Raw genomic sequence first — 24,684 nt, forward strand, 5'->3', positions numbered from 1 at the left:
AAACCTTTCTATTTTGAAAGTTGCTGACATTTTAAAAATTCCAACTTCCACATTCTTAATTTCTAAGAGCTCTTTCTTGTTCAGTGTTTTTTCCTTCTTTAGAGTATTCTGTTCTTGTTTCATGAAATCAAGACCTTTCTAGAAATATTAATTATAGATTTTTAAAGCCTTTTTTCTGTTCTCTATTATAGTTTGCTTGGTGTTCTATAGCTGGTTGGGGGAAGGAGCTGGAGCATCTCACTCTTTAGTGTGCTGATGCCCCCAGAAGTTACTGTTTTTATCCATCATGGCACCCTTGCCCTCCTCTGTGCCTAGTGTCCCCAGTCCAGAGTCTCTACAGTTTGCTTTCTTTTCAGAGAAAAATTTCAGGTCCTCTGTGGAGTGGGGGTGGAGATATGGGGGAATTAATTGTTTTTTTTTTGTTTTTTTTGTTTTCTTTGATACTGAGTCTTGCTCTGTCACCCAGGCTAGAGTGCAGTGGTGCAATCTTGGCTCACTGCAGCCTCTGCCCCGCTGGTTCAAGTGATTCTCCTGCCTCAGCCTCCTGAGCAGCTAGGATTACAGATGTGAACCACTGCGCCCAGCCTAATTTTTTTTAAATACACATTTTGAAGGAATTCCCTGTTGAGTCCTGCCTTAGCCTTACCTCCCAAAGATATCTTGAAACCCAGGTTCTCAGCTTTTCTAAGGTTCTGTGTGGCTTACTTCTTATTGTGCTGTTTTGACATTTGCACTTCCTTCTCTTGCTGAGTCATTTAGGATTCCTCCATCCGATTCTGTCTTCATATATTGTAATTTAGGGCTTTTGTGTGTCTTCTGGTTTTATCAGAAATCAAAGTTGTATTTCTGTATCTTGCTTTCTTTCTTTGGGGTTGACTTTTGAGAGAAGAACACAGAGAAACTAACATGTTTATCCTATCATCTTGAAACAGAAAAATCCTATTAGATTGATCTTAGACAGTATCAGGTTTTCTCTTTGTTATGGATTTGATAATTCCCACATTTATCTTAAGCAAAATTGAGTCTGTTAGGTACATTGGTGTGCTTTCTTTAAGAAAAAAATGCATATAATTTAATTTCCTTTATAAAATTACATTACTTCTCCATTTTTTTGGTATTGTAGTAGAAAGATTCATTCCATGTTAGTGACGTTTTCAAGACTAGTGTACCCTTTAAAGAATCAAATCTTTTATTTCACCAATTTTTAATTGAAATTTCTCCAAAATTTATCAGTGATTTCTCTACATTATTAAAAAGAAAGAGATGAATGCATTCTTCTCCTGGTTTCTCAGAGGCATCATCTGAATATCATTTATTGCACGATGGTATAATTTTGTAACATCTCAGGGGCTGGTACCTCCTCTTTCACTGAATTCTCCCAGGCACTTGCTTTTTAAATTCATAATCGATTTTGCAGAGGTGGCTGTCACTTCCCAATGAGTCATCTTTGGAAAGAGCTCTCCATTCCCCTGACACTGTGCTACATTTAATTGACTGTCCAGTGTGCTCAGAAAGAACTGAGATTGGCAGCAGAAGCAAAATATTCAGGCTGGCAAAACTAGGAGCCTTAAATTTAATTTCAAATCCTGGTCAGTAGACTTTGATGGACAGTTCCTTCCAGTTTCCATGATTCTATAGGGTACATGTCTCAGGCTATGTGGCAGTTCTATTCTTATCTGCTAAGCCTTAGGTGTCTAACACTGTACTGTGGTTTTGTCTTGATACAACGCTTATGTTAGCTGGTGCAGTGATGGATAGAGTTTTGCTCAGTGCAATCTTTGGCCAAGTTGTTCACTCCTATAGCTGGACTCTTAATTGCACATTTCCATTGCCCATTCTAAGGCTGTCCCCAGAATTTGAGCTGAAAGTGCTCAGAGATAGGGAAGATGAGCTGGTTGATCATTTTTATCATTCAGACTTTTTTTTTTTATCTGATCATAAGAAATAGCTTTGTGAAAGAGCCATGGAAAAATAGGGTTAATAAACGAGGATGCTTCACTTGGTTCAAATGTCCTTTTTGGGAGGTGAGGAGTCAGTGAATTATCTCTTCACATGGTGATAATATAGAGAAAATTCCAGAGCAAAAACTTTACCTATCTTGGAAATTCAGATCAAAAGAATTTTTGAGCAAGGCATGGTGGTGTGTGCTTGTAGTCCCAGCTATTCAGAGGACCGAGGAGGGAGGATCATTTAAACCCAGGAGTTTGAGGCCAGCCTGGGCAACATAGCAAGGCTCCATCTCTGAAAAAACAAGAATTTTTGGTAGTAATAGCAACTGATACTGAACACATAAAATGACTTAAACACTAACAAACAAATGTTCACTGGATAAACTTACCCTTCAACGCCTAGTTCAAGTATCACCCTGGTCTTGGGGCTTTCTGTCTATGGGCGGCCCTACACTAAGTTAGGGATTCTGTCCTTAAATGCTCCCACAGCGGTTTGCTCATATTCCTGAAATAGCGCCGGCCCCACTGTGTTCTAATTCATCTATTTTCACATCTTTCTTCCTGCTTAGATAGCGAGGTTCTGGGAGGGAACGATTCACCTTTGCGTCCCCAGCACCTGGTGTGCGTGGGCTGCTGTGTGGGAGATGGTTTATGTGTGCTAGATGAATGAGTAGTAGGAGTACTCATTAAATTTCATCTTTCACACTGGGCAAAAAGAGGACATGGTGTATTGAAATATTTTCAACTTGTGGATACGAAGCATCTCCCTTTTATGATTTAGGGTAAGACATTCAGGGCACAATTATTTTTTTCTTTAACACCTTCCTCACTTTCTTCTCCTATCCTCCCTCCCTTCCTCTCAGTCTCAGGAAAAGGTGTGTCTTAATTTTCTTCAATTAAGAGTCTTTTTGAAGAACACCCCTTTCTTTCTTTCTTTCTAGGCGGGCATTAATGAAAATGATTTTTATGACGGAGCATGGTGCGCGGGAAGAAATGACCTCCAGCAGTGGATTGAAGTGGACGCCCGGCGCCTGACCAGATTCACTGGCGTCATCACTCAAGGGAGGAACTCCCTCTGGCTGTGAGTGTACCTGGACATGTGCTTTCTGGACCCTGTTTTGGGTCTCACTTTTGAGGGTCTGGATAGACACAGGGAAGTTGCAGAGAGGTGTTTGGTGATGGGCAGTAGAAGGGGAGAAAACTGGAATATGAACAGGAGGCCGGGCTCACTGTTGACACATTCTCCTGGAAGGAAGGTGCGTCTCAGAACGACACCCCCCCCTGCACAGGAGTGGAAAGAAAGATCTGCCCCCGGTGGTTTAGGCAAGTGGCTGCTGTCTTGGCTCTGGGATGAGATATTGGTGTCCTGACTGGTGGCCAGGGCACAGCCCAAGGCGGGACTTCTGGACAAGCAGTGAGTACACAGTTCTGGAGTCGAGGGCATGGATTGTCCAGATCCTAGGGAGAAGGACTGGAAGTCTAGGTTCCTGAATGAAGGACCACCGGAGAAGCAGTGAAAGTCAAGGATGACACAGCTTGAGGCCTGCGAATGAGAAGGGGTTCCATTTCTCAGAATTTCACTCAGGACCAAGGCTGGGACAGTGACAAGTGTGACCTGATTGTAATCCCAAGAGAGATGGGTTGCAGCCCCTGAAAACCCCCTGTCTCATGACATATGCATACAGTGGAACATATTATTCAGCCTTAAAGAGGAAGGCATGCTGCCACATGCTACACGTGGGTACAGCTTGGGGTCGTTCTGCTGAGTGCAATATGCCAGTCACAAAAGACAAACACTGCGTGATTCCACTTCCATGACGACCTAGAGCAGTCAGATGTATAGCGGCAGAAAGTAGAATGGTGTTGCCAGGGCTAGGAGGAAGGGGGAATTGGGAGTTAATGTTGAAGAGGTACAGAGGTTCAGTATAGGTTGATGAAAAGTTCTGGAGATAGATGGTTGCAAATGTGAATGTACTTAATACCACAGAACTGTACAGTTAAAGATGGTTAAAATGATAAATTTTATGTAATGTTTATTTTACAATAAGCAAGCAAAAATACATGAACAAAATCACCCCGTCGACCTCGGCTCAGGGCTGGTTGTGGAGACCGAGGCAGAGCTGCATCTGTGAGGGATGTCGTGTGGCTCCAGCCATGTGGATGGTGGTCATGCAGAGCTTGGGGGCTTTGTGGAGGGGCGTAGTAGAGTCAGCAGGACCTCGGGTGCTTTCTGAACGTATACAAGAAATCTTCAAATTCTTCTAACATCTGCCTACATTGAGAAGCCAAGATCACAAATGTCCCACGCGTGAACATTAGGAAACTGTGATATTTGTGAGCTCAGATCCCTCCCGTCTGCAGTCCTCCCCAACGCTCCCATCTATACTGCACTCTGAAAGCTCATGTCTTACCATCTTTCAATATTTACTAATTACTTGGCAATCAAATAAAATCAGAGTTTAATTTGCTGACTAGATTAATTTTAATTTCTGGAAGGTCAACATTAATAAATAAAGTGGGATAAGTGAGATGAACCTGGCATCTGTGCTCACATTTAAACACCTGTCATTGTCCCTGCAAAGGGGACTTTCTTATGCAGTGACAATTGTCAGGCAGTGACTCATCATCTATTTTACTCTGAATTTTTTTTTTTTTTTACTGTAAAGACAATATTATAACATCCAGCAAAATTTTAAAACATTATGCATGATTCCATGGTCCTTATGCTAACAGATTTTTTTCTCCCATATTGCAATCATGTTACATATCCAGTTATTTTATTTTTAACTTAAAGACATATCAGTAACATTTTTCATGCTGTTACTCAGGCTTTGTAATGATCATTTTTAATGGCCTGTAATTTACTCAGCCACACCTCCATCACCGTCTCAATTTTCTATTATCACATATCATGTTGTGAGAAAGCATTTTCATACTTTTTCTTCATTAGAATTATTTTCTGTGAATACATTTTCAGAGCTCGAATAATTTGTGCATTTTGACAACAGTTGGTTATGCATTTATGCCATTTTGTGTATTGCATTTTATTTGCCTTGCTTTTCAGTAGCGTTTGTGTATGTATTTGTTGATTTTTCCTCTGTGGCATGCGTTTTGCTTTTAGCAGTAGCTTATTCCCATAACAATTGTTTTCACTGTTGATATTCTGAAAGGCAAGAATTTATGGGGGCAGTTGGGTTGCTCAGGAAAAAATGGAAACTTAAAACAAAAGACTGTTTTGAGATTATCCATGGGGATTTTTGCCTTAATGTTTGCATGTTAAGCTGTCTGGCCACTGTCCTTAGAGACCCAGTAGTCGGGTTATTATTGGATTAGAAAATAAGTGAAAGGTAAGTATAAAGCTCACATTCCATTTCAGCTAGAAACACAAGAAGGTTTGGGGTAAGCAAGGAATTGCAGTGGAACAGTATCTTTCCTTGGCTCAAACAGTACAGGAACATCTCAGAGGGAAGGCAAGGGATAGAATTACTTTAAGAGTTTATTTTTTTAAATGTATTTCAAGCCAAATTATTCTCCAGGAACAATGAAAAGAAACCTGATGAGTTTTGGTTTGTCTTATCTCTTGGAATAGTACTATCTCCAGTGAGAACTGAAGAGGAAATGGGATTAGGATATATCTTGGTATCTGAGCCTTTTTCTATCTCAGTATGTCCAGAAAACATGTCAAAAATGAGTATCATTCAATACTAACAGCGAGGAAGGCAATAGTCATCTCCCTTTCTCTCTTGGCATGACCCATCCCCACACTGCTCCCAGTACAGACGGCTATGGTACCATTTTTAATATTTCTATTGATTGGTTTTCATGTTTCTTCCCACTAGTCTGTGATTCCCTTGATGGCAGATCCATGTCTTGGCAGTCTTTATTCCTGGGACCTTACCCAGGACCAGGCGCCTATTAGATGCACAAGAAATAACTCTTTAATGAATGGGTATCAATATGAAGTAAAGAGTCGACAAAGACTCATTCACATAGAGTGGTAATGAGCTAACTGATCTATGACGATACATGGATGAGCATTTATTTATATTATACATGTAAGGGGGGAATGTGGAGGGGTTCGGGAAGAGAAGGTTGAGAAGCCACAGGTGTGTGGAGCTGGACAGCTCCTGTAGAGCGGCCGCCACGTCAGGGCTTTCGGCCCTTGCTGGTTTCGAGATTTCTCTTCTGTGACCCTCAGTTTCCCGTTCTCTAAAAATGAGATAACTACTCTCTATCTCATAAAGATGTGGTGAGAGTAAAATTAAATTACGATGTTTTAAATGAGCCAGCACATAATAAGTGCACAGTAAGTGGTAGCTGTTCCTGCCACACGTCTTTGGGTTTATCTGTAACCGTGGTTTTCAAGCTTTATTTTTAGGTATAGATTCTTCTCTCAAATAAAATCTTTCTTGGAAATATTTAGAAAATATAGACAGAGAAAGCTGCTTTGCATGAATCTGGGGATTTGGGGACAGTCACCTACCTGGTCCTCCTCTCTTCTTCCTCACAGGAACACCTCAGAGGACAAATTGGTGGAAGTATCTGTGTGTAGGAGCCTAGTAAATAGCTCGAGGGGGGTCTGCGCAGGTTACTATCCTGCACACTCCCCCGGTGCCCGGTGCCACTTCCCAGGTCCTGCAGGGTCGCAGGCAGAAGTGGAATTCACACCAAGACAAGCCATGGCAGAGCTGGAATTAGAGTTTGAGTTTTCTAGTTAAGTGTGCAGAGCGTACCCTCATCTCACAGCGTGTTGCATTTTGGTTGGTAATGTTTCAGAAATGGAAAGGGAGGAACTTGCCAGCCTGGTAGATTTTTCCAAATGGATGTTGCTATTCAGAGTGGCTTCTAGCTGGCTATTGAAATACAGAAAGACTTGACTAGCAGTTGGAGTTACAATATACACTTAAGAAATAAACTTTTTCTTTATAGGACGTTTATAGTTGGATTTTATTTTATTTTATTTTTTAGATGGAGTCTTGCTTTGTCACCCAGGCTGGAGTGCAGAGGTGTGATCTCAACTCACTGCAGCCTCCACTTCCCAGGCTCAAGTGATAATACTCAGCTTCTTGAGTAGCTGGGATTACAGGCACCTGTCACTGTGCCCAACTAATTTTTGTATTTTTAGTAGAGATGGGGTTTCACCATGTTGGTCAGGCGGTCGTGAACTCCTGACCTCAGGTAATACTCCCGCCTCGGCCTCCCAAAGTGCCTGGATTGCAGGCGTGAGCCACCATGCCTTGCCCTATAGTTGGAATTTTAAAGTGAACATTCATGATCTTATTTGTTTCTGATACTCTCTGGATGTCTATTAATTCATTCCTATGATGTTTATCAAGTGCTCCACAATAAGCACTAGGGATATAAAAGTGGGCAAGAAATGGCCCTGCCTGCAGGGAGCTTTCAATCTATTGGAAGAGTCCAATACCTTCATGGGTCTACTAGACTCAGCAAGGCACATCCCATGGTAAATGGGCACAGGGGAGCTGCTGTGAGACCTGGGGGACAAATGGAAGAGATGAAAAGGCAAAATCACGAGACTCAGCCACTGCGGTCCTGACGCGAGCCCATAACCAACTTGATGATAAGTTCTACAACTGCAGTTTTATTAGTTTTCCAAATAATTCATGCTATTTGAAAGTAATACAATAACTTATACAAATATAAATTATTCAATATCATTAAAAATATAAATTATTCAATATCATTAAAACAACCAGATTGTTTTAATGATATTAAATAATTTATATTTTTCACAATTATGAAGTATCCTTCCCTACTGCATTATAATTTTGTGCAGTGTTAGTATACTAATGAAAAGCAATCTTTTATTTCCCTAATGACAGAAAGCATATTAGATATATGAGTGTTAACAGTTATAACCAATGTGATGATTGAAAAGTTAATTATTCTGCTTGAGGTGAATAGATGGCTCTAATGATTTGGAATAAATACAGGCAGTTGGAAGGAGCCAAATCTTTTCAATTTTAGCTCTTTAATGGACAAAATGATTCTGTGTATATCTTGAAGTCTGTGCATTTGTCCTTTAAGTGGGGCAAAAATTGGATGAATGAGTTTGTGAAGTGAGGGCTGAGGAAGGTTAGCTGGTAGGCTGACTTTGTAAGAAGGAGTTAGGCTAATGAGAGGAAGATGGATGGAACTTCTGCTGTGAGCCAGGCTCTGTGCCTGAGAGCGCAAGAACGGGGAGGCTCAGCCCTGAGCCCTGAGACGCTCGCTTTCTGTTTGGCAACGGAAAGTCTTAGCAGGAGTTCCACATTCGGCTTTTCTTTGGAGAGTTCTGATGGTGAAGGGAAGGAGTGGGTAAGTTGCCAACATCAGAAGGAAGACCAGGACAAGAAAGGCGAATTTCCCTCCTTGCTTCTTGGGAATCTGGCTGTTTCTCGGCTGGACAGAAGATCCAGGTGGAGGGAAAATCAGTGGGTGATGGCTGATGGGGCAGGTCCCTGAGGGGCTGACTCTGGGGCAGGGGCTCACCTGGAAAGGAGGAGGGTCTCCTTTACCCTGAGATCTCTTCTGCGGGGAAGATCCAGGTGGAGGGAAGGTTGGTGGGGGGTGGCTGATGGGCCAGGTCCCTGAGGGGCTGACACTGGGGGGCAGGGGCTCACCTGGAAAGGAGGAGGTTCTTATATACCCTGAGATAGTAAAGGTGGGGAGCAGTGCTGAGGGGTGTTCCGAGCCTTCACCCTAGAGGGTTTCCCATTCTTGGTAAAGTAGGAGGTGGGGTTCTCTGCAGACAGCGAGTGTGGCAGAATTCAGGCCTGGAAACTCAGAGAGAGTAAGATCTGCAGTGAGATAAAGGACAGGGAGCATCTTCCTCCAGTTGCAGAGAGGGCTCTGTGGGCATTGGAGATGTGGAATTGTCACTGTCCTTTTGGGCACGCTTGGCGGTATGTTTACTAGGGGCAGTGGAGTTGGTGGCAGTTGCAGCTGGAGGATATCAGGAACGAGGGCGGTGTGGCACTGGTGGCACCAACTGTGTCAGGAATGAGGGCCTGTGAGACTCAGGGCTGGTGGGGTGGGAATTCAAGCTAGAGGGCTGATTCCCTGGAGGTGCAGGGCAGGTTCAGGAGCCCCTGTGGGAGATGGGGCTTCAGAAGTGACGGAGGATTGGCAGGGGAAGACAGTGGCCCTACCTGAGGACCCCATGGGGCAGTGGAGTTGACGACTGGGGTCAGGATGCAAGGGGCTGAGATGGAGCCAAGGGGGATTTCCAAAGGAGCAGACTTCTGGGAATCTTGAGGCTTGAGGACTGGCTACTCAGCACCATCCCTGTTGGGGGGATCTCCAGGGGACACTGGACCCTGCAAGGATCGGGAGAGGAGATGAGGAGGCAGCTGAAGTGACAGTGGGGTCTCTAGCAGAAGCGGAAAGGGAGATGAGAAGGGTAGAGACAAATACAGAAGCAGCTGGAGGACCTTGGTCCAGGGCGTGGGGGAGCCCGAGCTTCCCCAAACACTTCCTTTGGTCGAGGTTCCCATTTACACAGCAGGAAGCATTCAGCAAGGTTCACCCTTTCTCTTCCACTGGATCCAGCTTTCTGCTCCCCTGAGGCATCATCCCGGCCTCTGTGTCCCCTTGTTCCTCCCAAGAGACCTGGGCCCACGTGGCAGCAGCCTGCCACAGTGCAGAGAGAAGGTGCAGGGCCAGGCCAGGAGCTCAGAAGCAGAGTGCAAAGTGAGGCCAGCACTTCATAAATCATTCACCCGTCTTCTCGGGAGAGAGGGTGTGTGTGTTTGCAGAATGTGTCACGCTGTGTCTCCTCGCTTAAGGGTGAAATGAAATGTTTGGCACCTATGGGGGGCTGGGGAGAGAGAAGTTTCCAAACTCCTTTCTAACGTCTTTGAAAACTGTCATTTTCTGAACCATAGTGTTTAGCATGAAATAGAAGTGTTTTAATGAAAACATCTCTAAGTTCAAGTAGAAGGCCGGGCATGCAATCATTTCTGCATTTTATGTTAAATTTCAGCAATGCAGGGATAGTTACTTGAAATTAAATAAAGCTTTCACAAGGGGCTCGTTCTTGGCTTTCTGGGTGTTGATGAAGGCATGAGCTCTCAGATGGGGAAATCTCTGAAATGGAAAAAATTTTTGAGTTTGTTTCCGGATTGGAAGGTTCCACCCTGCTTTATCCGAGGGTCCTTGTTCCCTAGCTGTGACCCCCCCAAGAAGCCCCCCAGATGGTTGCTGGGCACACCTTGCCTTTGCCTCCCTCTGTTTTTTTGTGGGGAGGCCCCCTTGCTGTGGGCCCCTCCCCTGATTAGCTCACTAATGTCCCCACCCCTTGACCCATGTCTTAGTCCATTGGTGTTGCTATAGAGGAATATCTGAGGCTGGATAATTTATAAAGAAAAGAGGTTTATTTGGCTCATGATTCTGCAGTTGTGCAAGAAGCATGGTGGCCGCATCTGCATCTGGGGAGAGCCTCAGGCTCCTCCCACTCATGTCAGAAGGCAAAGGAGAGCTGGTACGTGTGCAGAGATCACATGCAGAGAGGGGAGGCAAGAGAGAGGGGAAAGGTGCTAGGCTTCTTTTAACAGCCAGCTCTCATGGAAGCTTGGGAGAACTAATAGGGCAAGAACTCACTCAGCACCCCCGGCCCCCCACCAAAGAGGGCATTACTTTATTCATGAAGGATCTGTCCCTATGACCCAGACACCTCCCATTAAGCTGCATCTCCAACATGGGATCAGATTTCCACATGACATTTGGAGAGGTCAGTCAGACTACAGCAACCCACAAGGGCCTATGGAGACTGGCTCCTACTGCCCATCCAATGTCATTCCCTTTGTTCATTGCACTCCAGCCCAGGAGCATCCTTTTTGTTCCACAAACACACCAGGCCTGCTGCTGCCCTGGTGCCTTTGCACTTTGCTATTCCCTCTTCCTGCAGGCGCAACCCTCCTTGTGCTGAGGGGCCTTCTTTGCCCACCTTTTAAAACCCAGCTTCAGTTGCCTCATGTCCTCTCTTGGCTTTATTTGACCACCTGTCTATTTGTTTGTACTTACACTGATGTTGCCCCTGGGGAGCAGGCAGGGTTGTTTGCCCTTGAATCTCCAGTGCTAGATTAGAGCCCTGCACAGGACAGGTCTCTATGACCAGCCCCTCCTGACCCTGTCTCCTCTGGAGGCCAAACAGCTTCTGCCAAGCCAGAGTCCACCTAGCATAGGTGGGGCTCTTTAGTGCAGAAACCACTGGGAGGAAACCTGCTCCAGGACGCCCTGTGGGGATGCAGCTCCATTCCTTTGCTCTCTGTTCCCCCAGATGACCAGGTCCTCACTGGTGTCAAAGAGTGAATAAGAGCTCAGATTCTGGAGTGAGACTGGGATTCCAGACCTACCGAGCTGCACATCCTTGAACCTGTTTCTGAGCCTTTTGGGCCCCAGTTTCTTCATCTGTAAGATGGAGATGTAATCGTAGCTACCACATAGGGTTGTTGTGGGGATTAAATGAGTTAATTCCCATCAAGCAGTTAAGATTGTCCTTGGCACGTAGCAAGTGCCCTGTAGGAGTCTGCTGTTGCTGCTGTTTTCTTGGGTCTCCTTCCCTTTCATGGAGGGTCCTATTCTCATGCCAGTACTGCCCCTACCCCATTCCTCTATCTTCTCTCCAGCTAAGCTGAAATGTGCTCAGACCACATCCTCGGTTCTCTGATGACTCTCACTTGCTCTGTGTGGTCCAAGCATCGTTAACTGGGAGGCAGCTGCCACCAGCCTTGAGTAGGTGGGTGGACCAGTGGCCATCTCGCCCTTCCAAGCCTCAGTTTCCTGGACCGTGGGAAGAGGAGACGCCTCACTCTTTCAGCTTGCTGAGTATTGGTGAGATGCTATGGAAAGCCATGAGCTCAGCCTGGACACATGGCAGAGACACAGTAAGCTGAAGCTTCTCTCATTTACCAGGTGGCCTCATCTTACCTCTGAGCACTCCCAAGCCCTATTCATCCCTAGCTGGGACCTCCAGCACCCCCAGTACCTCCAGACGGCACCCAGGAAGGCCCTGGCAACTGAATCATGTTGCAGCTAAGAAGTAGCATCTGACATTTTACGAAAATATTCCTGTGACCATATCTGTATTTTGTTGGCATAAATTTGACCGGCCGGAACTTTTTAAAAATAAAAACACATGGGTTCCCTACACCAAGGCGGCTGGGCACTTTGCCTGTGTTACCTCTTATGCTGTTCATCGTAACCCTGCCCACGTGGGTTCCTTTCTTCTCTCATTGTATGGATGAGAAAACAGGTTTAGAAAGCCCAAGTAACATGGCTTAACCTTCTGTCTTAGTCTGTTCATGATGCTATAACAGAAATACCTTAGACTGGGAAACTTATACATAACTGAAGTTTGTTTCTCACAGTTTGGGAAGTCCAAGATCAAAGTGCTGGCAGGTTCCATGTCTTTTGAGGTCTCCTCTCTGTTTCCAAGATGGCGCCTCATTGCTGCATCCTCCAGAGGGGGTGAACTCTGTGTCCTCCTCCCATGGCGGAAAGGATGGAAGAGCAAAAGACACTCAGGTGCTCGCTTCACCCTCTTTTGTAAGAGCACTAATCCATTCATGAGGGCTCTGCTCTTCCCCAAAAGCCCTACCTCTTTTTTTTTCTTTTTTTTTTTTTTTTGTGACGGAGTTTTGCTTTTGTCGCCCAGGCTGGAGTGCAATGGCAAGATCTTGGCTTACTGCAACCTCTACCTCCTGGGTTCAAGCAATTCTCCTGTCTCAGCCTCCTGAGTAGCTGGGATTATAGATGTGCCCCACCATGGCTGGCTAATTTTTTAATTTTTAGTAGAGATGGGATTTTGCCCTGTTGGCCAGATGGGTCTTGAACTCCTGACCTCAGGTGATCCACCTGCCTCGGCCTCCCAAAGTGCTGGGATTACAGGTGTGAACCACTGTGTCCAGCCTAGCCCCTAGCCCCACCTCTTAATACCATCACATTAGAGGTTTGGTTCCAACATATGAATTTTGGAGGGACACACACTCAACCACAGCACCTGCTTTGCCTTGTAGTAAAATCCTGTCCTTTCTGCCCCCTCTTCCCTGTCCAGCGCATATCTCTCCCCACAACACTATTGCTCAGGGCTTTCTCCTGTGTTGTGTGGCTTGTGCAAGTGTAGACACCTCCACAGGCCTGGACTTGTGTGTGCTTCATCTGAGCCATTGCATGGCTCCCCCAGGGCTGACTTACCCCTCAGATGCAGGAGATGCAGTGCCTGGGGTCTCATGACCTTTAGGGGGTCCATGAAAGCATTTAATTTCTTTTAAAATCAAAAGAAAACCCCCAAACTTCTAGGTTGAAGAAAACATTCAAATATGTAATGTTAATATATTCATCTTTATACCGTCATAGTCATAAAATATATTTAAAACTTTTCTTTTTGGAGGAAGGGGCCCATGGTTGGCAAAATAATCACACCGCTGCCCTGCACCAGTCTGTGCCCCGCACCCCCCGACCTGCTCCCTGCCTGCCAACCCCCACTCCTCAACCCCCCTACCCCAGGTCCCCCAGCCTCCACCCACAGGACGTCATTATCTTAATCCTTGGAATCTATGAATATGGTTGGTTACATGGCAAAGACTTAAGTTTACAGATGAAATTAAGGCTGCTAATTGCTTGACCTTAGAGTAGAAAAGATTTTCCTGGATGACCTGGGTGGCCCTAATGTAATCACTAGGGTTCTTAAATATGGAAGAAGGAGACAGGAGGAAATACCAGAGATATGGCAACTTGAGGAAGGGCTTGGCTGTGGTTGGCTTTGAAGATAGAGGAGCAGACCTACAATAAGGCAGGGGTGGCCTGTAGACATTGGAAAAGGCAAGAACAGGGACTCTCCTTAGGGCCCACAGAAGGAATGCAGCCCTGATTTTAGGACTTCTGATCACTAGAACCGTAAGAGAATAAATTTCTGTGGTTTAAACCACTAAGTTTGTGGCAGTAATAGTAAATTAATCGTGCCCACAAAGGCAAAGTGCCGAGAGCACATGAAAGTCCTGAAATGGCTTGACCAGCCACCCCCATGCCTGGCTCTCTGATGCTGGATCATGGGTGCTGGCGCTCCCAGCTCTAGGCAGTGCCTGCTGAACCCTGGACAGAGGCAGGGCTGACCCACTTCTCTCTCTTCTTCAGGATTCTTATGAGCTCTTTCTTGGGTTTCTCTCTTCCTGGTCCCTCAAGCAACTATTCCAGATTTGGGGGGCTTTCAGGACCTTGTACTTTTATTTCTCTGCACTGGGGCTGTTTAGGAACTGATTCATCCTGTACCCAAATTTATTGTAACTTGGCCCGCAAAGTGGCATTTCCGTAGCTCTCTCCCTGATAGACATTTTTACTGGAGGTAATGGAAAATAGATAATATTTCTAAGTTTACAGCATTTCCTCCTGTGGTCTGAATTCTCAAAAAGCCATGGTAACCAGTCCACAGTGAAAAATCCAATAAATCAACAGTTCACACAGTGTCCCACATTTGGCTGTACTGAGAATGTGGCAGAGCCATTTAACTGCATGATTAGAGTTCCAGCAAAGAAAGACACATACACACACACACACACACACACAGAGAGAGAGAGAGAGAGAGATGAGTGCACACCCATGTTCTGAGTGCAGTGTGCACCCATGCTTATTGTAGACATAAGATAAAACTTTCATTTTTTGTTTGCATATTATTCCCAGAAGCTGCAAAAGGCCAGGCCAGACCTCCTGGGATCAGCAGTCCTGCCCAACGTTACAATTTGGCCATGGGTAAGATTCAAGCCCACTAGGCTGTTGAAATGCAGCTGTCAGGAGGTGATGGACAGGAAGAGGAGGCAGCCAGCTTCCTCATAGTTCCAGCAGAGAATTGGCCTAAAAAACGAGGAAAACTTTTGGGACTCTTTGCTCTGAGTAGAAAGGGATTTAATAGTGCTTTCCCTACTTGTATGTAGAGGTGGGTAACAGCCAGTGCCTTGCACAAATGAAGGTTGGGGACTACTAGCGCTCCTCTTATGTGACTGACTCTGCCCACTTGCCACATCTGGTGGTGTTTGCTGTAGCTGATGATGGCTGCTTGCATGGATTTGGGGAGTTGGAGGGAGAAGATCTAACTAGCAAGGTGATTGCTGTGAAACTCCAGCGAGGTGGACCTCCACGATCGAGGCAGCTCCTCAATCTTACCTTGTATCCCTCCACATTGTCCTTTGACTGGGATTTGAGCTACTCATGTTTTCCCCAATTATTCCCTTTTCTGTCACTTTGCTTATGGCACCTTTTGCTGTGCAAAAATTTTGAATTTCTATGTGGTTAATATCATCAGTCTCTTAAGATTTATATCATACTTAGAAAGCCCTTACTCCTTTTAAACGTATAAATAATTTTCCTTATATTTTCTTCTAGTACATTTATTATTTCAATTTTTACATTGACATAGTTGAACCATCTGGAATTTATTTTGGTGTAGGGTGTATGTAACGTGTCAAGTTCATTTTTGTTTTTTTCTCAAATGGCTACGAGGAAATCCCAACATTATTATATGATCCATATTTTCTCCAACCGAAATGCCACCCACAGGATAGTCTACATTCCTGTGTATTGTGGGGTTTACTTTTGGGTTTTTTATTCTATCCCATTGTTCTGTCTTTATTGGCCAGAACTACATGTCTGTGGTTATTATAGTGTGCATTGTTTTGCTGTCCCGTTGACTTAGTTCCTCCTCCTTATTAATCTTTTCAGGCTCTTTCTGGCTATTCTTGCTATATTCTTTTTCACACAAATTTTCAATAAGGTCCAAATTATCTCCAAGAAAAATTTCTGTTGATCTTTTAGGGGATTGCCTTAACTTGAGGGATTGAGGGAGAATTGGCATCTCTGAAATCAGTGTCTTCCTCTCTAAAGACGTGGTGTTGGCTTTTCCATTTGTTCAGATATTTCTTTTTACTCCTGGTACTGTTTGTGTTTAATTTTTTGTTGTTGTTGTTTGTTTGGGTTGGGTGTGGTGGCTCATGCCTGTAATCGCAGCACTTTGGGAGGCTGAGGCGATAGAGGGAGACTCTGTCTCGAAAAAAAGAAAAATTTTTTTCCACGCAGATTATACACATTTCTCTGTTCATTGCATATTCAGTTTTGTAAAACATTGTCAAACTGTTTCCTTGAGTGGCTGTTCACTTTATCTTTCCACCAGCAATGTCTGAGTGATCCAGTTTCTGGGCATCCTCACCAGCATTTAATCTTGTCACTATCTGTTATTTTAGCCATTCTGACAGGTGCATAGTGATATCTTGTCACCATCTTAATTTGCATTTCTTGAATAGCTAGTGGTGTCGAATGTCTTTTTATGTGCTTATTTGCCATCTAGATATCCTTTTTAGTGAAATGTTTCTTCCTGTCTTTTGTCCATGTTCTAGTTGCATTGTTTGTGTTTTCACTCTTGACAGTTCTTTAGCAGATTTTTGATATATGTCTTTTGTTGAATATATGGTTTGTAAATATTTTCTCCCAGTCAATGTTTTGTCTTTCTGTCTTCTTAGATTGGCTTCACATCAGCTTTGCAGAGCAAAATTCTTAAATTTCAATCAAGTTCAATTTCCTGCTTTTATGAATTGTGCTTTTGGTGTCATGTTTAAGAATTTCTTTTATCAAGCCCTAGATGTCAAAAGTCTTCTATTTTCTAAAAGTTTTATTTGTTTTACATTTAATGCTATTATCTATTTTGAGTTAATTTTTATATAAAAGGTGAGATTTAGGTAAAAGTTTGTGTATTAGTTTGTTTTCATGCTGCTGATAAAGACATACCAGAGACTGGGTAATTTATAAAGGAAAGAGGCTTAATTGACCCACAATCCCACATGGCTGGGGAGGTCTAACAATCATGGTGGAAGAGCACGGCATGTCTTACGTGCTGGCAGGCAAGAGAGAGCTTGTGCAGGTGAATTCCCCTTTATAAAACCATCAGATCTCATGAGGCTTATTCACTATCATGAGGACAGCATGGGAAAGACCTGCCCCCATGATTCAATTACATCCCACCAGGTCCCTCCCATGACACATGGGAATTGTGAGAGCTACAATTCAAGATAATATTTGGGTGGGGACGCAGCCAAACCACATCAGTTGGTTTATTTTGCTTATAAATACTTAATTGCTTCAGTACCAGTTGTTGAAAAGATCTATCCTTCCACCATCAGATTGATTTTGCACTTGTAAACAATCAGTTGGACATGTTTGTATGGATTTATTTCTCTTTCTTTAACTTTTTTTTTTTTTTTTTTTTTTTTTGAGACGAGGTCTTGCTCTGTTACCTAGGCTGTAGTGCAGTGACAGGACCATGATTCACTGCAGCCTCAACCTCCCAGGCTCAAGCAATCTTCCTGTCTTGGCCTCCTGAGTAGCAAGGACTAGAGGCATGCACCACAACATCTGGCTAATTTTTGTTTTTAAAATTTTTTGTAGAGACAGGATCTCACGATATTACCCTGGCCAGTCTCAAATTCCTGGGCTCAGGTAATCCACCTGCCTTGGCCTCCCCAATCCCTGCCTTGGGATTACAGGTATGAGCCACCTTGCCCACCCTGATTTATTTTTCTGTTCTGTTCCACAGAACCCTTACAATCATACAGTCCTGATGACTGTAGCTATATAGTATCTTGAAACTGGGAAGGCTGATTTTCCCACTTCATTCTTTTAAGAAATTGTTTTAGCTATTCTTGCTCCTTTGCCTTTCTATATTAATTTTAGAATAATCTTGTTTATAGCTACAAAAATATCTTACTGGGAATTTGTTAGGAATTGCAGTAAAGCTGTGTGTACATTTGGATAATCGGCATCTTTACCATGTTGAAACCTCCAATCCAAGAACATGGAATATTTTTCCATTTATTTAAATCTTCTTTGTTTTCTTTCATCATAATTTTACAGTTTTCAGCATACAAGTCCTGTTTTCTAAGCCTTTTTGTAAACCTTTTGTTAGATTTACATCTAAGTATTTTGTCTTTTTTGAGCAATTGCAAATGATATTGTTTGCTACTCTTTTATTTATGGTTTTTGCACCATTATTCGCATGTGACAGTATGGTAAAGGTTTCTTTTTGGTGGGCAATCTTTGTTGGTTTTTGGTATCAAATATTCCTTCATTTCTATGTTCTGAATACGTTTAGGCATGGTTACAGGAGGCTTCTTCTCTTTCTTCTGTGGTTATCAGTCTGTTTAGATTTTCAGTCGTTTCTGCAGTTGATCTGAACAAAATCTATTGTCCTAGAACATTTGTGTTTTTAAATATATTTGTATTTGATTCAGCAAAATTGTCTCTTAAACAGTTTTAAATTTCTTCTCATTAGTGATTATTTTATTCTTATTATTTTTATTGTAGATATTTGTGCTTTTTCCCTTTTTAAATGGTTTGTAATATCATTTTTTCTCTTTTTAAAAAACAAGACTTCATTAGAATTGCTTATTTAGCTATTTTCTGTTATTGGTTTTATTAACTTCTTTTAAAAAATCAATTCTTTTGCTTTCTTCAGATTTATTTTATTGTTCGATTAACTTCCTGAGTTGAATGCTTAATTCATTTACTTTTCCCTAATTTAATAATGTAAGTTTGTAAGGTTTCGAGATTTCTGCTGAGTGCTGCTTTAACTTCATCCCACTGGTTCTGATATAATGTTTTTATTAACATTTGTTTCTAAATATTCTGTAATTTCAATTTGATTTTTCTATTTAGCCCAAGATTGTTTAAGAGACTGATTTACATTTCCCCAGGGGGAGGTTTTTGGATTTTTAGTTTTATATTTATACATTTCTCATTGCCTCAGAAAATGTTATCTCTACTTTCTAATTTCTTGATGTTTTGGAAGTTTCTTCTGAGGCCTAAAATAGGGAGAGTTTCTGTGAATGCTCCATGAATGCTTGAAAAGAAAGATTATTTTTGTTTTTAGACTATAGAACTTTAAGTCTATTAATTAGATTTACCTTATTAATTATGATATTTAGTCTCCTTCATACTAATGACCCATTACAGTCTAGATAGTTTGTCTTCATCTCTCCCTGTATTTTCTGTAATTTTTCATTAATGTTGGTGCTATTTTTTAGTGCATAGATATTTATAACTGTTTAATGCCTTATTGTGAGCTGTGTCTTTTGGAATAATGTAATACCATTGTTTGTCTGGCTTAATGCTTTTGGCCCTGAATTCCACCTTCAGGTTTTACAAATGCATTCTTGGCATGCTTTCTGTATGTCCATAACTCGATTTCAACTTTTCTGAATTGCTTTGTGTGTTTTTTGTATATGAGAATAGGATTGCGTTTCCTCTGATAATTAAGAATTCCTGTAATTTAGTTCTGGTGTCTCTAATTTTATAGCCATAAAATTATGACTATAATTTTATATAATGCTCAATACAATGTTTCTCCAGATAATATTAACATCCTATTATGAACAATGGTTAAATTTGTGTAATCTTTCATACCCTGTCCCCCTCCTCTACTCCTCCTTCCAGTTTTAGCTGATTAATTACCATTCTTAGTGTTTACCTTTGCACTGTCAAATGTTCCCGTACCTCCACTCCTTATTTATTAGCTTTGATATCTTTCTACTTCCCTTTCCTTTCTTTTGCTATTAGTAGCACAGTACAGTGACCAGGATGCCTGGGTTTGGGGCCTCATTCTACCTCTGAGTGAACCGGGAAGTGCTCTTAACCTTCTGTGCTCAGTAGCGTCATCTTGCAGGGGAGATGAGAATCCTGCCAGGTGGCGTCTTCCTGCCATTGAAGGGGGAGTAAGCTTAGCAGTGAAGAACTTTGCCACTTTCTGTGTGACCCAGAGCAAATTACTTGATTTCATGTGCTTCACTTTCCTTCTCTGTAACGCAGGAATAATAATGATACCTCATAGTGTTGATTAAATGAAATAAAACAAGTATAGTAGTTCAGAATTGTGTCTGGCCCCTCGTCACCATTCAGTAGATGTTTGTACTGATTGCTGGAACTACATGATGCCGTGCAGTGGAAAGTGATTTTGACAGGACACTTCACATCAGAGCCAACTGAGGGGTGTGAGGAAAACCATGGAGCTCTTCTCACTCAGAAGAGCTGTTTTGTGGTAATATACCAGTCTTTAAAACCTCACATTCTGCAAAATTTGTGCCCTGAAAGTAAGGGAGCTTCTTTGGGAAGACCTCAAAGAACCCCAAACAACTTGGAATCAGAACACTACTGAAAGTGACAGTAATCTTAATAAAAATACTAACATAGTTAAAGATGTGTTATACTCTATATTGAAATTTATAAAAACTCTTTTTTTTTTTTTTTTTTTTTGAGACAGAGTCTCACTCTGTCAACCAGGCTGGAGTGCAGTGGCACCATCTCCACTCACTGCAAGCTCCGCCTCCTGGAAGAACTCTTTTTTTTTAACAAAAGGTGAAGGTAGCTTGGAAGGATTGATACTGTTGTGTGATGTTTATGGAGACAAGGACAGATGGGCATCGTCAGTGGAAGACAAGGTGAGGTTTAGCAGTTGTGAACCCTAATTCAGTGCTGTGATGCCAGAGATGAAGGCTGATTGGTTCATTGTCTTGTGTTTCTCTTGCACAAAGGCAGTAAATAACTGTGTAGTAAATATTGCCAAGGCAGAACACATGGCCAAAGTGACCAGAGAGAAGAAGATGGGGAGAACGGGCATCAGGTGCTGTGCCGTATTCCTCCATGGCCTGCTGCATTCAGCTGTGTTAGCAGGTCTTCTTCCATTTGCCCTCTGATACTTGGTGGTGCAAACATTAATGTGCTGGGAAACTCATCATGCATGACCCAAGATGACTTTGGCCTTATATATGGGCATTTCACCCCGCACCCTTCCTCTCTGTCTCTTCTCTAATAAGTACATACACACATACATACTGTATGTGTGAATAGAGCACATGGTGTGAGGCCTGCATGTAATCTAGCCACTAGATTGTCCACAGTATGAGGCTCATTTAGAATTGTGGCCAGTTTAGATTCAGAAAGTAAATGTTTTCCCCTCAGAATCCTCCAGAAGCTTCTGGTCTTTTTGGAATTTCCAGTAAGTGTCCAATTTCTAAGCCATGTTGGGTAATTTTGATTTGAGAGAAAGGGAGACTTTCAAACAGGAAAAGACAGGATTCCTCCAGGTGAATGTTTCTGTGCATTGGCCTGGCCTTCCGACTGGAAGTGGCAAAATGGCAGTCAGTTGAATGCCTGAGTCCCTGTGTGTCATTCAGGGCTGGGAGATGTCATATTTCATTACAAAATAGTCATGATGAAAATAACTACCATGTGTTGAGCTACTGTAATAGTAAATATTGTTAACTCTGTTCCCTACTACATCCCTGGAAGTTAGGATTTATCAACTTATTATTACAGAGAACCACAACCACTGAAGTTGGCATAGTTAGGATGTGGCAGAGCAAGTCTTTGAGCCCAGTTCTGCCTGGCTTGAAAGTCCCTGATCTTTCCAGGATGCCATCCAGCACTATAGGTTGTTTGCAGCAAATCTCCCTGCCTGCTCTCAGCACACCAGCTGGTCTTGAGAATAGACAACTCTCATGGTGTGGATTTTGCTCACTCAATACCATCTTTCATGCCTGCTAGGAAGTTTCTTTATTTTCCAAGAAGATCTCTCTCTTTGTGGGAATATTTTTTGTGCTGTGTTAGCTTCAATCCAGGTTGAAGGAATGGGTGAGCCTATGATTTTTGTAAGCATTTTTGACAGATGAAATATTTGCTAACTTTCACAGAAGTCAATATTTTTCTTCTTTTCTAACAACATTCTGATCTCCAGTTTTTCTTTAAAGTCCATCTGAAAAATAACATTAGCACAGCCAGCAGAGCGGTCAATTGGCAATACGTTTAGAACACAGGCCAAGCAATGGAAAGTAAAAAGCAAAATGCTTTCCAATTTTATTCACATAAACTTCCACTGACTTTCTCTCCAGAGAAACAGAGTAAAATGTAAACTCTTAAAAAGAAGAAGGAAATTTTGCTTTTTAGTTCTGCTTTGAATGTGTAATAGAGATATAAATTGGCCTCAATCCTTGCATGCATTGGAAGAAAATGACCCTAAAATGAGTGGAAGAGCTGAAAATGTGCCAAGGGAGTGAAATGGATTGATTTTTTAATTAAAAATTATTTTGTAGTTTAAAAAGCCAAATAATGCTATTTTTAAGAAAACATGGTGGCCCATGTCTCGTACGTTTCTCAGTTTCAATTCTGGTCTCCCAAGGCAACAACTGCAAACTCATTAGCTGTTTCTTCTGTTTTCTCTTTCTTAATCCCAATATTTTGGAATAAAATGCTTTTAGTACTCTTTTCCCAGATTCTTTTAAATCAGTTATCATCTTCTCACATTCTACTATGAAAAGTGAGAATTTGTCTCTTATTGACCAACCTCTAACACACACACTTTTTTTCTCTTTCTCATTCTGTCTCTTTCTCTCTATCTCTGTCTCTTCTTATTTTCTTGTCCTTCCAAAAGAGTTATGTTGCCAAATTTTGTTAAAACAGTGTTGAATTTTTACACAATAGTTATTATTGAATTGTTATTTACGAGCTGAGTCAAATAGTATACTATAGTTAAATTTCCTTCCCTGTGCAACTTTTTGTTTTTACTGGAGGTAATAATCACTTATTTTTAATGGCTTTCTAGGTACCTCTTACTAGTTAATTCCAAAGCTTTCTGACAGACACAAAAATCTCCTCTTAATATATCCATACATATTAGCAATCTACTTTTTCATTTTCTTCCTGAGATATCCCTCCTGGAGCCATCTGGCGTCTGCTGGCTTCTGAACTGGTTTGGTTCCCAGGCCTCTACATGGCTCTTGTCCCTTCACATTCATCTTAGAATTCTTTTCACCTCTCTCCTGAGTTATAGTCTGTGTTTCTTAGCTCCTACATCTCTCTGTTTTTCCTTTATTTCGATGGTACATATCTTCTGGAAATTGAGCTTGGGAGGTAAAATTTTAGACTTCTTGAATGTCTGAAAATGCATTTTTGTTTATATCACTCCTGGTTGTATTTTGGAAATAATTTTCCCCAAGAATTTTTAACGGCTTTATTGAGATGTAATTCCCCTACCATACAGCTCAACAATTTAATGTGTACAACTCAGTGGTTTTTAATATATTCCTAAGGTTGTGCAATCATCAATGCAATCACTTTTAGAACATTTTTATTATAGCAAAAGGAAACCCCGTACCTGTTATCTCTGGAGACTGTGAGGCACTTTTCAATACTTTCCATTGCCTTCAGTGCTACAGAGTAGAGGTCTGAGGGTAGGCATGCTTCCAAAGCTTTGAGTTATTCCTCCTCGATAAAGTTTTTCAATTTTGGAAAATTCTATTATTATTATTTTCAGGTCCATTTTTTGCTGCCCACTTTTTTGAAATTATTATTTGCATATTTAATCTCTCATATACATTTTTTCTGGCTTAAAATGAAATGCCACCCAATCCTCACCTAGTTAGTTTCTCTTGACTCTTTAGCTCAAATATCACCTCCTGAGAAGTGCCTCCCCCAACTTGCCCAAAATTAAGCTAGCCCTCACCCTCTATTTACAAGCACTCTTTATTTTCTCCTTTGAACAATATCACAATTACAGTTCATTCATTAATATTATAGTTAGTATGCAATCTCTATGTTCCCCATTAGACTATAGGCTCCCTGTGGCTAGGCTCTGGGTTTGCTTTGAGATTCACTGTACTCCTGTGCCTGGCACACTCCCTCTACCTGGTATTGACAAGTATTTGGCACAAAGGTGAAGAGAAAGAGTGGCTTCTATGCTAGTATGAGAAAGATTTGAGCTGAAGCTTGCACTGTCCATAAATAAAAGTTTTGTTAAGTAAAGGAACAGGTTAACTTTGTCCAGGACACTTGAAAATAAATTGTGTTCAGATACTTTGGAGAAACCAATTTCTGTTTATTCAGCAGCTGTTTGTGGCAAGTGTCTTTCAGGTAGCTGAGCTCCATTCTGGAAAACTGTTTAAGCTGTTACGTTTTTCATTGGTCACACATCTGTTTCTGAATCCTTCCTGTTCTTTTAGGCAAATCACCAGGAATGTGTTGAAAAAACCTATATTATCTAATTAATAATCTGGTGTTTAAAATGTTATAAGTCCCTGGAAAGCCTGTACTCTAGTTTCCTCACTCATAAATTGCCAGTGACATTTACCCTTTCCTTAACAGTTTTGAGCAAATCAAATGGAGAATTAACATCTTATTATTTGAATTGTTTAGAATGGGTTTCCCAAACTTAGCACAATTGGCACAGTGGGACAGATAATTCTTTGCTATGAGAGTCTGTCTAATGCATTTTAGGATGTTTTTAGCAACATCCTTGGCCTCCACCCACTAGATGTCCCCAGTTGTAGCATCTTACCCAATGTCTCCAGACACTGTCAAATGTCCCCTGGGGGACAACATTACCCCCATTTGACAGCCATTGTTGGACATGCAGACATAGTATCACTTCATAGTCAAATACAGTTGGTAGTATCTGCCTTCCTGACATGTGAGGAAATTGACATTCCATGGTGCTGTGGGAACACACTCCACATGGTTGGCAGAATGCTCAGAAGTGCATATTGAGCCTTGTGCCGGAATCAGAAGAGTTTTCAGAAGTCTCCAGTGGCCAATTCTATGACCTGTCAGTTCTTGCCAGTCAGGCTTACTAGGGTAAAACATAGAATGTGCCTCTTCCAGGAATGCAACTTCTGACATTGTGTAGAAGGAGCTGAATGTTTTGAGAAGT

At 42.1% G+C, this 24,684-nt stretch overlaps 1 protein-coding gene across 2 annotated transcripts in view; it reads left to right on the forward strand.

The window, feature by feature from the left end:
• Positions 1 to 24,684, forward strand: part of CPXM2 (carboxypeptidase X, M14 family member 2) — a 146,261-nt gene that overhangs the window by 45,797 nt on the left and 75,780 nt on the right. For both annotated transcript variants that reach the window (XM_003904374.5, XM_009215569.4), the window contains one exon: positions 2,891 to 3,030. In XM_003904374.5, the coding sequence (XP_003904423.3) occupies positions 2,891 to 3,030 (140 nt within the window). The remainder of the gene's footprint in view (positions 1 to 2,890; positions 3,031 to 24,684) is intronic.

Source organism: Papio anubis, chromosome 11 (genome assembly GCF_008728515.1).
Source record: "Papio anubis isolate 15944 chromosome 11, Panubis1.0, whole genome shotgun sequence".
Classification (NCBI taxonomy): Eukaryota; Metazoa; Chordata; class Mammalia; order Primates; family Cercopithecidae; genus Papio; species Papio anubis.